Source organism: Empidonax traillii, unplaced genomic scaffold, assembly GCF_003031625.1.
Source record: "Empidonax traillii isolate 1590-97213 ecotype Southwest subspecies unplaced genomic scaffold, ASM303162v1 scaffold5:size3517227, whole genome shotgun sequence".
Lineage (NCBI taxonomy): Eukaryota > Metazoa > Chordata > Aves > Passeriformes > Tyrannidae > Empidonax > Empidonax traillii.
The window spans coordinates 717,495-730,170 of NW_020955198.1; the positions used below are offsets into that span (position 1 = coordinate 717,495).

At 60.5% G+C, this 12,676-nt stretch overlaps 2 protein-coding genes across 3 annotated transcripts; one reads left to right on the forward strand and one right to left on the reverse strand.

Moving 5' to 3' along the window:
* The first annotated feature begins 3,087 nt into the window (after positions 1–3,087).
* Positions 3,088–6,890, forward strand: LOC114054976 (gap junction gamma-1 protein-like). 2 transcript variants are annotated; one of them, XM_027878618.1, is made up of 3 exons: positions 3,088–3,170; positions 5,339–6,534; positions 6,637–6,890. In XM_027878618.1, the coding sequence occupies exons 2-3, from the start codon at positions 5,364–5,366 to the stop codon at positions 6,642–6,644; spliced, it is 1,179 nt and encodes a 392-aa protein (XP_027734419.1). In that variant the 5' UTR covers positions 3,088–3,170; positions 5,339–5,363; the 3' UTR covers positions 6,645–6,890. The 2 variants fall into 2 exon arrangements, with proteins under 2 accessions (XP_027734419.1, XP_027734424.1); XM_027878623.1 differs by lacking the exon at positions 3,088–3,170 and having other exon boundaries at positions 5,256–6,534.
* Positions 6,891–8,216: 1,326 nt separating this feature from the next.
* INHA (inhibin subunit alpha) lies at positions 8,217–10,805 on the reverse strand. Its single transcript, XM_027878368.1, has 2 exons — positions 10,306–10,805; positions 8,217–9,523 (listed from the first exon to the last, which is right to left on the reverse strand). Exons 1-2 carry the CDS (start codon positions 10,562–10,564, stop codon positions 8,790–8,792), a joined length of 993 nt encoding a protein of 330 aa, XP_027734169.1. The 5' UTR covers positions 10,565–10,805; the 3' UTR covers positions 8,217–8,789.
* Positions 10,806–12,676: the final 1,871 nt, after the last annotated feature.

Genomic DNA, 12,676 nt, shown 5'->3' on the forward strand with positions numbered 1-12,676 from the left:
TTGTTTAATCTGGGAAGAGGGTGTTTGCTGCTGAGGACACAGGCTGCCTACCTGCAGTGCCACCTGCTCATGGCCCTGCTCAGGGAGGGTGGAGCTGGCTCCCTCACCCCACTGCCAAGCACCAGCCAGGCATGGTCCATGTCACCCCACAGCGAACACACCCAGGGCACCCAACCCCACCATCTGCCTCATTGCCACCATCCCCAAAAGCAGAGGCAGTCATAGCAGGGCCCAGCCCATTCTGCTCTATCAATCAGAGCAGAAACCGAGGCTGCTATCGAGACCCAGACTGGGCTGCACGCTCCCTGCACCCTGTGTCTGGCAGCTGAGGCAGGGGCTGGCAGTGAAGTCCCAGAGGGTGCCTCCAGTGAGGAAGAACTGCTTGTGCGAGCTCTTGCCATGTCCTTCCTGAGCTGTAGTGCTTGTCCCAGAAGCGGATGTTCTTTTTATCCCTGCACTTATGCTCCCCCTCAGCCACTATCTCCTCTATTACCAGCTCCCCTTGCTCTTGCTGGGCTGTGCAGCTGCCCTGTCATGGCTCTGCTACACAGCCTCAGTAGTTTGAGGCTGATCCTGGTTTTTGCAGTTGGTGACGGTGCCCCTGTTTCCTCTGAAAAGCTAATCTTTGAGCCCATGATGCTGCTGGTCTGTACGTCCTTCCTGCCCACGATGCTCTGTCAGCCTCAGCTGATGTGGAAAGGGATGCGGGCAGGCAACACCCTTCATCCAGTGTTCCTTTCCTGGATGATGTGGGTTTATCCCCTGTCCCAGGCTGAAAGGGCGATGCCTCTGCGGTCATTTGGATGTCGCAAGCTCAGGAAAAGGGTAGAGCCCGGGAACACTCAGGGTACCATCACAGAGGAAGCTGGAGGGCTCTGATGCCAATGGCCAGATGCTGACAATCACAGTGATGGCTGTCCATGTGGTGTGCAACACCACTCCCTGGCCTTGGCTTCCCACGGCAAACTCTGTTCCACAGTCCAGGCATGAGCTGAGCCGTGCTGCACAAAAATGCTGCAGCAGCAGTGCCTGACCCCTGCCCAACAAGCAGCTTCAGTCTGGGTTCAATGGCTTCAGTTTGCAGTGCCTCATGTGTCACACTCCTCACTTTAATGTGAGGCTGGTGAAACGGGGGCTTGTTGGTGAGCGTCAAAGTCAAACAGTCACATAGATCCCTTACCGCTGGCAAATTTGGCTTGGCTACCTGGGGGTGAAGCCAGGCTGGAGGCGAGATCTGGAAGCACCTGAAAACTAGTGGTGACTGTGAGAAAGCCCCAAGCTACTTTAATTGCCTGGCAAGTGCAGGAGGTTCAACATAGGCAGTGTGCTGCTTGACATCCTCAGCATGCTGGGATGCTGCCCTCATGCTGGCAGCCCCCTGCCCTGCTCCCATCTCTCCATGCTGACCTGCAAAAAAAGGGTTTCCTTTCTGGCCTTGAATGCTTCCCTACATCCTTCCAAAAGCTTGAGTCTCTGTGCTCAACCTAATGCCTCCCTGCATCCATGTCTTCCTGTTTCTTCTGACCTGTGATGGAGATTGTGACCAGAGTGCCTGTGCTGGATCTGAAACATGCATTTATTCCCCATCCAGAAATGTTAATGTTGTAGTTGCATGCATAGGAATGGAATTCAGTGGAAAGCATTTCTTGGTCTCCAGGCCAAATCCCCTTTCTTCTGCAGCAGCTCTCCTTCCATAGGAGGGGACTGACACATTCATGAGCTGGGAAGAAGGAAGGATTGAATAAGAGAGCTGAGAGTAGGGCTTTTTTGCCCAGCCTCTTGCGCACACACCTGCACCCATGTCAGGGTGCAGTACATTGTTCTTGCAGGGGCTTCAGTAGCCCTCCCATGTAAGAGCACCAAGTCTGTGCCTGGGCTCTGTGAGTGCTGTTCCAATGCCATGGTAGCATTGCTGACTTAGGGAAGCAGCAGAGCTGCTGCAGAATAACAAAAACCCCACACTAGATGTGTGCCGGCCACACTTCCTACCCCTCTCCTTGCCCCAACCTCAAGGCCTCAGTCCTCCCCTAGCTGGCCCCCAGTGCTGAACCCACCAGTGCCAGCTTGTGGAAACCCTTCTGCAGAAGGGACCACATGTTTCAGTGAGGAGAAGCAGCATTTCATGAGCTCACGCAGACACAGCTTTCCCCTGAGTGTTTGGGTTGTGCAAGGCTGCTTGGCATCTCTCCTCATCCCCACACCAGGGCACAGGATGCTCTACCCATGACATCACTGGTGTGGGTGGCCCACCAGCGTGGAGACTCAGCACCAACAAAATCTCCAGAGTCAATTTTATCAGTGCTAAAAGTGAGTGGCTGGGTTGCCTGGATGGAGGGACAGCCCCACTCCTCCAGAGTGGTGACTCAAAGCCACTGCTGTAATTGCGCTGGCCGTGGGGGAACAGCGGTGACTCTTTAGGGCACATCCGGAGGTGCTGCATGCTCAGCCGGGTCCTGCCACAGGGACCTGGTCTGGAACACAAGAAGAAGCACGGGCTTCAAAAGGTTTGAGGCACATTCCCACCACACCATCGGACCTCTCCTTTCTTCCATACTTTCTCTCCACTGGGAGGGGAAGAATGCTACGAGGGGCAGGAGGTTATTGTGCAGGAGACTCTCCCTCCGCGGCCGGGCTCACCCCTGAACACCGCGCGGGCTGAGCCGCACCCGCGGTTCAGAGCGTTCTCCTGAGGTGGGCAGGAAGCCTCGGCTTCGCTTCGCCTCCCAGGAGCGGCCTCCCGGGAGCCAATGGCTCCGCGGGGCCGAGGGAGGGTGCCGAACAGCCGGCGGCTGCACGGAGCTAGCGGGGCGGGAGCCGCCTCCAGGCGAGTTTCGGCCGGCGCCGGCCCCTGCCCACAGTCCTGCGCGGCCTCCCCAGCCGCGGGCGGGGGGGACCGAGGGCGGCACCGCCCGGCGGGCGCGGGACCGGCCGGAACGGGGCCAGAGCTCCGCGCCGCGTGGCGCGGCCGGCGGTCGGAGCGGGGCGGCCGGAGCGAGGCGGGGCGGGAGTGCGGAGCGGAGCGGGGCGGTCGGTACGCACCGGCGGGCGGGCGGGCGGGCGCGGGGCGGGGCGGCGCGGCCCCGGGCGCCTTTGTTCGGCGGGAGGCGGCGGCGCGCCGCCCCGCCGCTTTGTCCGCCGCTGCCGGCGGGAGCCACTCGTCCCGGTGCGCCGTGAGTGGGGCCAGGGAGCGGGGGGCTGCGGGAGGGCGCGGGGCTGTAGGCAAGGGGAGGCAGGTGGGCAGGCGACGGTGCCCCGGGAGGCGAGAGCCCCAGGCGTGGGCTGGGGCGCGGGCAGGGAGGATCGAGGAGTTGGGCATCTCGGGCAGGTGGTGGGGGTAGCTGGGCTCGAGGCCCCCGGTGGGCTGGAGTCAGTGGGACCGGGGACCCCGGGAAGACTGGGGTTGTGGCTGAGTCCCCAGAGTAGCAGGGGTCAGTGGAACAGGGGTCCCCGAGCGGGCAAGGGCTGGTGAGCCCCAAGATGGGATGCCTGCTGCTGTGCTCCGGGGCAGGGGAGACTGGGGGCCCTGGACAATGCAGGCAGGGGCAGAGGTGACTGGGGGCCCCAGATGAGGGGACTGGGGTCAGTAGGGCTGAGGCATAGATGTAGGGCCCAGCCAAGGTGTGTGGTGCTAGTCCTGACTCCCAGCGTGGCCAGGAGGCCCTGGAGGGCTGTGCCCCTTGGCAGAGCTGGACTCTGGCCACCTATCTCTGGTGAGAGAGAAGCTGAGGGCAGCTCTATGTTGTCCCGGCCATGCCCACTGCTGCTGCCATTCCATGCTGCTGGCCCTCCCTGTGTCACTCTTCCATGGCCACCATGACAGTGCCAACGTGTGCTTTTGCTTTCCATGTGCTTGATGCCTCTCAGGGCTGCCCTCCTGCCTGATCCCCTCACCTTGTTCTCTGCCCAAGCCCCTCACCCTGGTGCCAGGGCAGTGTGCTGCTGCTGCGGGCAAGGGCTAAAGGAGGCACAAAGCATCCTCCTTCCAGTGAGGTGGGGGTGGGGAGAGGGCCCTTTGTGGGACGGGGCAGCAGTGAGATCTTGCAAGGCGTTTGACCTCAGGAGGATGGTGGCCCTAATGGGCTGGGTTTGGATCCCCAGTGCCAGTCTGTGCCACCTCCCACCAGGCCGTCAGCAAGAGCATGTCCCCAGCATGGATGCTTGTGCTGGAGGAGCTCTTCTGTTTAGGTGGGGTTGGTCAGGAGGCAGGCTGAACTAAACCTGAAAGATCCTCTTATTCTGGACAATAGTGGCATGAGTGCAGTGGCAGCCATCATCCTTTGGGACATGCCATGGCTGGAGGTGATGAGATGGGACTGGCAGAGGAGACTGGGGATATCCCCTCTTCTTGCCCCAGGCAGCCCTGCCACTTAATGCCATTGCATCATCTTGTGCACAAGCTGCTGAAACCCGTTGGTGGGGTGTCTCCTCTTGTGTCTTCTCTTCTGGCTGGGAGCTGTGACGTGGTCCTTGCAATTTCCTCCCTACGCTCTGGTGTCAGCTTCTTTGCCAGGGCTTTGTGCAATTCCTTGGTTGCCCCACACTTCCCCTTGCTATCACTGTCCTGCCTCCTGTTCCATTCCCCGTGCCAGCCCTTGCCATTGGCCTTCAGGCTGCTCTAAGCACTGGCCACTGTGTGCTTTGGAGGCTAGGTGTCCTGCAGGAGAAAGTGCACAGCACAGAGATTTGGAGGGGCAAAGTGATGCTGCATCTCTGCTAGTCCTCAGGGGAGAGCTTTGTGGGGTGCAGAACATCTGCTTCATGAGCACCTGGTGGGCGATGCTCCTCAGGGGAGCCCCCCTTGGCCAGGGCTCAGGGCTGGCAGCTGCAGTGGGCCAGTGGGGCTGCTGCATGCCCTCTAGGGGCCTGTGGACCCCCATGGGAGGGTGTGGGTGCTGTCACAAGGTGAGGCACTGGTTGAGGATCTGCCCAGGGCCAGATGGTAAATGGGGGCAGAGGAGGTGGTTCTGCCTCTGCCTGACCCCTCACAGTCCCCAGCTGGTGCTGCCCTGTGCTGACATGTTTACTCTGGCTGTGACTGTGCTGACTCTTCCCCTAGATATGTCCCTGCTGGGAACCAGGATGTCCCAGCCTTTCCCCGGGTTCCGTCCACCCACCTGGCTGGCAAAAGGGCGGGAGCAGGATGCAGATGGGTACATAGGGAGGCGGTGCGTGGCAGGGGATGTAGTTTTCGGGAGATGGCTGCCTGAGCAGGGCTGCGTTTGTGAATCTGTGGGAAAGGGAGCAGGAGGGAGCTGGGGTGGGAGCTTGTGGACTGGATGGTCCTAGTGAGGTGCATGCAGATTTTCTCAGTGCCTGTTTGCCTGCCCCTTCCCCACAGGGTTTGAGTCAACTGCCTAGCCAGGATGAGCTGGAGTTTCCTGACACGGCTCCTGGAGGAGATCAACAACCACTCAACCTTTGTAGGCAAGATCTGGCTGACTGTCCTCATTGTCTTCCGCATCGTGCTGACAGCCGTGGGGGGTGAGTCCATCTACTACGACGAGCAGAGCAAGTTTGTCTGCAACACACAGCAGCCAGGCTGTGAGAACGTCTGCTACGACGCCTTCGCCCCCCTTTCCCACGTCCGCTTCTGGATCTTCCAGATCATCATGGTGGCCACACCATCAGTGCTCTACCTGGGCTTTGCCATGCACCGCATTGCTCGCATGCCTGAGTCCTCACGGCGCCGGACACCGGCAGCCCGGCGGGCACGCATGCCGGTGGTGCGCCGGGGAGCCGGGCGGGACTATGAGGAGGCAGAAGATGATAATGAAGAAGACCCCATGATCTTTGAGGAGATCGAGGTGGAGAAGGAGAAGAGTCCAGAGGGTGGTGAGAAGCACGATGGCCGGCGCCGCATCAAGCAGGATGGGCTGATGCGTGCCTATGTCCTGCACCTGCTGTGCCGCTCACTGCTAGAGATGGTTTTCCTCTTTGGGCAGTACCTGCTGTACCGCTTTGAGGTGAGCCCCTCCTACGTCTGCAGCCGCAGCCCCTGCCCGCACACCGTCGACTGCTTTGTCTCCCGCCCCACCGAGAAGACCATCTTCCTCCTCATCATGTATGCTGTCAGCGGGCTCTGCCTCTTCCTCAACCTCTGCGAGCTCTTGCACCTTGGTGTGGGGCGCATCCGTGATGCCCTGAGCCATTCTGGTGGCCCCCCGCTCCCAAATGGCGACAGTCCTGCGCCACAGTACCCCAAGAAGGCCCCCAGTGCACCCCCCACTTACCACTCGCTGAAGAAGGAGCTGCCCCAGGCCCCGCTGACCAATGGCAAGCTGGACTACCAAGAGAGCCTGGCCCAGGGGCGCTTTGCCCTGGCCGGGGCTCCCCCGGCGCATGAGCTGGACCGGCTGCGTGAGCATCTGCGCCTGGCCCAGGAGCACCTGGAGGTGGCCTTTCATCTCCAGCCCCCACCGCGGCCGCCCAGCCCTGCCCGCAGCAGCAGTCCCGAGGCCAACGGCATTGCCGCCGAGCAGAACCGCCTCAACCTCGCCCACGAGAAGGGGACCACTGCCTGCGACAGGACCACGGGTGAGCTGGGGAGGGGGCATGGCGGGCTGCTTCTAGGCTTCCCCGGAGAGGGGATGCCATTCCACCTGGTGCCGGGGCTAACCTGCCTCTTGCTCCCTGCAGGGCTGTGAGTGCCACCAGGAATGACGGCGGTGACTGCTGGAGCGGCTGCCGCCGCCACCGTGGGACAGGCATCCTGCCAGGAGCACAGGATGGAGGATGCCATGTGCCTGCCCAGCAGGGCAGTCTGAGCAGCCCTGTCCTGGTGGGCAGTGGAGGGGACAGGGGCCATGGGGTTCATTCCTACTTAATTTTCAAAAAGGGAATATCTTATTTTTGTACATTTTTATAAACTCATCCGCGTGTGCACCCTGGCATTTTTATACTCCATCCTGTTATCCCTTCTGGGCCTGTGCTTCCTTATCTCCCATTTCACCCTCTTTTCCTCCTCCCACACCCATTTTCTGCAGCATGTTCTCCTCACATCTCCCTGTGCCCCCCGTGCTAGCTGCCACCCGCTGCAGCACTAGCCAGTGCTGTGCATGTGCATCACCAGGGTGATGCTGGTAATTTTGGTACTGCCCCCAAGGTGTGGGGCTTTAGGGGAGCAGGCTGGGGGTCTGGTTGGCTGGGATGAGCTATGGGACAGAGAGCTGCGTGGCATTACACTTGAAGTGGAGGGGATGGAAGGGGTCCTGGTGGCACTGCTGCCAGAAAAGGGCCAGTATGGCCATGCTGTGCTGCATCCTTGCATGGGGCTGTGAGCTGTGGGCTGGCCTGCTTAGAAATGTCTGTGCAGAGGTCAGGGGCTGTCCTTCCTGCTGCCTCCGCCCTGTCCTGGCAGATCGCCCTTGGACCAAAACTCATCTCCTCCCACTCTGCCTGCGGGGCTGGGACCCCACACACAGAGCCAGACCCTGGCCCCACAGTGTGGGGACACGGTGCCCCGAGCTGGGCTCGGCCAGGAGCCAGTGGAGCGTTTCTCATCATCTCAGCCTGGGTCACACGGGGACTTTTGTAGCGTTGTTTTTTACTCGGAAATAATTGTCACTCTGTTTTTCTTCCTTTTTTTTTTTTTTTTTTTTTTTTTTTTTTTTTTTTTTTAATATCTATATTAGTAAAGGCTGAAGACGTTTTGTACTGAACTGCTGCATCTGGTCCTTCGGGAGGAAGGGGTGGGAAGGGAATCCTGCGTGGCTGGGCTGGGGCTGCAGCGCGTGCCCTGGACCTCCCCACTGCCCAGGGTGACTCAGTCGTTCCTGTGTGGAGGCTGTGACAGGGCAGCTTTCATCATCGGCCTGGTGGAGAGGGATTGCTCTGGCCACATTCCTATTTGACCCTATCTCTGTTGAGGGGCCGGATGAGGGGCTTTCCCGTGCCTCCCCATCCTCCCACCATCCCCATGCCTCCCCATCCCTCTGTCACCCCCATTACTCCACAACCTGTTGCCTGGAGCAGAAGGGATGTTGCTCTGTCCTGTGCTCCCGTGCCCAGGGCGGGATCAAACCCAGCCATGCTATTCCAGTTTTGGCCAGCAGACCCCAGTCCCCTGTCTGGTACCCCAGGTCAGAGTTGGATGCCTCTGAAACACTTGCCCATCCCCTCACTTCTCCATCTAGAAGTCCCCCAGAGAGGTTGCATCCCACTGCACAACTGCATGCCACCCCCATGGCTGCCTCTGATAGAAGCTAACATTTCCACACTGCTTTAGTAAAGGGAACAGGTTTATTTCACTCATTCTGTAAAACTTTCCAACAAGCTGTGCCGCCGGGAGAGGGCTCACTTGCAGTGCCATGCATGCCACTAGCCCTGCCAGTGTGAGGTCCCGTCAAGGGCTTGCCCAAGCACATTCTGATCCTGTTGCAGCAGTCTGGCCCTGCCTGGAGCATGGGGAGGCTGTTGAGTTCTGCAGCAGAAGAGGGATCCCAGTCTTTGGGGAGGGGCAGAATTGAGGGAGGGGAGCAGGTAGAGAGAGATGGGGGCTAATCTGGTTGCAGACAGCAGCCTGGCTTTGGCAGGGCAATGGTGCCTTGGCCAGAGGCTGTGCCTAGCCCTGCCCTGCCATGTCCCAATGGGCATGGACTTGCCCTAGGGCAGGTCTGGCAGTGTGATGGTACCTGGGGTAGCCCAAAACTCTGGCTTGTGCAGGGAAGGGTGGCACAGCCCAAAATGCTCCTCCAGGTCCCTTTGGTCCCTGCAGTGTGGGGCCAAGGTCCCACTGGGAAAGCAACTCTTCCTCAGTGGGATCACAGTCTGGGGCTGGGCTGTGGGATGCTCTAGACACAGGTACAGTCCTGGGCCAGGATGTTGGGCACTGTCTCATACTTGAAGGAGTACCCGCCGTCGGACGTGGTGCGGACGCGCAGGGAGCGCATGGTGCCGGGCAGGGCAGCGCAGCAGAGCTGCACGCCCAGCCGGTGGCTCAGCCCGTGGCCCGCGGCACAGCTCCCATGGCAGTAGTGGAAAACGAAGCTGCTGGGATGCACGATCCACTTGTCCCAACCCAGTTCCTCGAAGGAGATGTTGAGGGAAGCTCGGCGGCAGTTGGTGTGGGCGGCCAAGTCCTCAGATGGGCGCTGCAGCAGGCTCAGTGCAGCTGGGGACCAGGGCACAGTGGAGCGACGAGCCCTCTCACTGCCCTTAGCCCGAGTGGTGGCCACCAAGAAGGGCATCTTGTCCCCCTCGGCGAGGCAGGGGCAGCCAGGGCAGCGCACCAGGAGCATGAAGAGTGGCTGCGAGAGCTGGGGCAGCAGCATCGGGGCCAAGTGAAACACTGTCCAGTGCTCGGGTGTCTGCTCTGCCATGGCTGTCACCGGCACCCGGCCCTGTGGTGACAGGGCCAGCACGTCAGGGGCTGAGTGGTTCGGGGTGGCTGAGGGACCAGTGTAAAACCAGAGCTGGGCAGAAGTCACCATGCGGCTCAGGGTGTGTTCTGAGGGCTGGAAGAGATAGCTGAAAATCCCTTCTTCCTCCAGCAACTTGTCCGGCTGTGTGGGCTCACAGGGCACATCTGTGGTGGGGAAAAGATGATCAGGGTGTGTGCCCAAACCTGGAGAGAGTCCCCAGTGCCAGGCAGCAGCTGAAATGTTGCAGAGGGTCCTTGGAGTGCTGGCAGGGCACTTGGCTGCCAGCATAGACTGTGGCAGGGTGCAGGGGAGCTGCTGTGTAGTGCTACACAGCAGCTTCTGTGCTGTGCCCCACAGCTGAGTCCTGCTTATGCCCTAGGCTGGTCCATTAGTGTTGCCCCAGCATCCTGCCCCACCTCCTAGTGTCCTGCCCCATAGCTGGTCATCCTGCTGCCTTCCCCCAGCATCCACATCCTATCCCATCCCCCAGCATTCTGCCCCATTTCCCACTGTTGTGCTTTATAGCTGGTCAGCCTACCCCATCCCACAGCATTCTGCTCTGTCCCTTCGTATCCCATCCCATTTTCCAGTATCCTGATCTATTCCCTAACATCCCACCCTATTCCATCCTGCCTGCTCCTCAGCCCTACTCATATCTCTGCATCCTGCCCGGCCAGATGTTCCTCAGCCTCTCAGCACTCTCTTGTGCTACCCACACCTCTCCCTGTCTGTACTAGGCTGCTCTGCCTGTCCCTGCCTGACATACCTTTCCCCCTCCTGGCTCTCTACCAAATCTTGCCCATATCCATGCCCCAGCCTGGCGTACCCTCTTTCCCTTCCCCTGCAGACCGGCACAGCCACCTCTCCACCCTTTAGCATCTGTGTTGCCCTGAGCCCCCACCCTGCTTACCCCTCTGCCTTCTCCATTCCACCAGGATGTTCTTACCTGTGGAAGGGAATAAGATCACCTGGGAGGTGTCCTCCAGCTCCTCTGGCTCAACTTCACTGTCTTCAAGGATGTCTCTCCGGTATACCCTCCTTGCTTCCATCTGGGGCTCCTCCTGAAGAAGCGGGGGGCTCAGGTGCTCCAGCACTCGAGCCCGCACCTTGGCCAGGATGAGCTGCCTGTCGGCACCCGCCCCGGTGCAGCTGGCCAGGGCAGCGGTGGGCAGCATGGCAGGCAGCAGGTGCAGGAGGAGCAGCATGACCGTGGGGCGTGCAGCAGGCCGGTGGCTTGAGGGGCTCTGCCGTGGGCTTCAGCCTGCCTGCCCAGCCTGTCTGCCCGCTGTGCTCCCCCTGGGGCAGGGTGGCATTGAGATCTATCTGACACTGACGCAAACGTCTGCTCGTCGTGAATATTATCTCTGGGCTGTGAAAGCGCTGAGACGTCTGGAATGTGAGGACTGCAAGGACAGTGTGGTCTGGGGTGGGGGGGGAGCAGCGCCTGGGCAAGGGGGGGTGTGTGTGGGGGATGCTGTTAGGAGCAGCGGGTGCATGGGGCTGGGGAGGCTGGGCTGTGGGCAGGGTGCTGCCAGGAAGGTTTTCCTGTGCTGGCAGGGATGGAGGGGGCACCCTGAACAAGCTTTGCAGCTGCTGTTGCTGGGTGCCCCCCATGGTGGAGGAACTGGAGATCTGGGGCTTCAGGGGGGATAGTGGGAGGTGACAGGAGTTGTGCACAGCAGTGAAATCTGGGCAAGGACCTGATGGGGTTCAGAGCCCTGTGAGGCTTTGGCATGGGGGAGGCGAATTGGGGCGTACAGGCTGGGCACTGGGATCACTGGGACAAGCCAGGGCAACCAGCATGTAAGGATGGGGCCCTAGGGAGAGCAGGCTAGGGGTGGGGTGGCTGTGACACCTCCAGGACAGTCTGGAATGTGGCAAGGTCCTGGAGACATGAAGCAGGAGGGACGGCAAGACGTCCCTGGGGCTGGGACTGGGAAATGCTGGGCCAGCTTCAGGGAGAGAAGAGGTGAGGCAGAGCCAAGCCACCTGGAGGCCCTCCAGCAGTGCCAGGCAAAGGATCCTGCAGTGCTCTTTGGGCTGGCTGGCCATGGGCTGGCTCACAGTGTGGGAGTTGCAGGAGAGGCATAGGCATAGGCTGCAAGGGGACCCAGGGCCCTTCCTCTCACGGCTGCCTGAGGGGACAGTGCCAGGTGTTCCCGATTCAGTTCATCAGTCCTGCCTGCCCTGTGGGTGGTGGGCAGCCTGTGTATCCCCTCTGTTCCTCCCACAGCCCAGTGTCCTGCACATCCCATCCTCAGCCTGGTATCTCATGCGGCATCCAGCACGGTACATCCCACCCCATGCAGCATGTCCTGTATGGCATGTCCTCTCTCCCTGAAGTCTGACATCCCACTCCATATTCCCCACACCATGTACCCCACGCTTTGCATCCCACATGGTGCATTGTCTCCTGCTGCTGGCTGAGCCATCATGGAGCCACAGCTGGGGCCGTGGCACCCCAGCTCTCCAGGGTGGCTCCCACCAGGCTGCTATACATAGGTAGGCCAGCCCTGCCTCAGCGAGGCGCTGAATGGAGCAGGCTTGGTCTTATCAACCCAGCGTGTCATCAGAGGGTATTTTTGGGGACAGCAGCTGCAGGCATTTATAACGTTTGGTCCCTGTGCACTGACACCCAGGAGCAGAGCTGGGGGAAGCAGCAGGAGCTGGGTGCCGGCACTGGGAGACACAGGGGAGAGGCAGCAGACCGAGGTGCGTGTGTGGGGATGGGGACTGGGCTGAGGGGCTGCCTGGGGCACGGTGATCAGGGAAGGGGGTGGTTAAAGGGTGCAGTGGGGAGGCTGAACCATCAGGTCTGTCTGCATCTGCAGAGGCTGTTATGGGGTGGGGTGTGGGTCAGGGGAGTGTTTGGCCGGGGAGGTGACTCTGAATGTATGCATTGTTACAGGGGTAGGGTGCTGGGAGAAGCTGGCCCTTCTCACTTCTTGGGGAACAGCCCTCTCCCACAGTCCCCTCTGGCTCATTCAGGGAGTATTCTTGTTTCCACTCCCCATGCCTGAGCAAGGCAGAGACGGATCCTGCCCCATCGCCGACCAAGGTGTGGGCAGAGGCTGCGGTGCACTCACCCGGGGAGGCACAGAGCACAATGTCCTGCTCCTGCCTGTGATGGTAGGCATGGTTACCCAGCAAGCTAGGAATGGAGGCAATGCCCTCCAAAAGCAGGACCCACATCCCTGGCCTTCCCTTTGCCCCTGGGGCTGATCATTTCCAGCCATGGCTTTCAGTGCGTAAAGGCTGGATCCTGCCTGTGGGACCACACTCTGGAGGGGAACCTTCTCCTGGGGGAGCCCACTTTA

What these genes read in the sequence shown, in the direction of transcription:
- LOC114054976 (XM_027878618.1), top strand. Translation starts at nt 5,364, where the DNA reads ATGAGCTGGAGTTTCCTGACACGGCTCCTGGAGGAGATCAACAACCAC.
- INHA (XM_027878368.1), bottom strand. Translation starts at nt 10,564, where the DNA reads ATGCTGCTCCTCCTGCACCTGCTGCCTGCCATGCTGCCCACCGCTGCC. An exon ending in GATCTTATTCCCTTCCACAG is followed by an intron (nt 9,524 to 10,305) that starts GTAAGAACATCC and finishes TCCCCACCACAG; the next exon opens with ATGTGCCCTGTGAGCCCACA.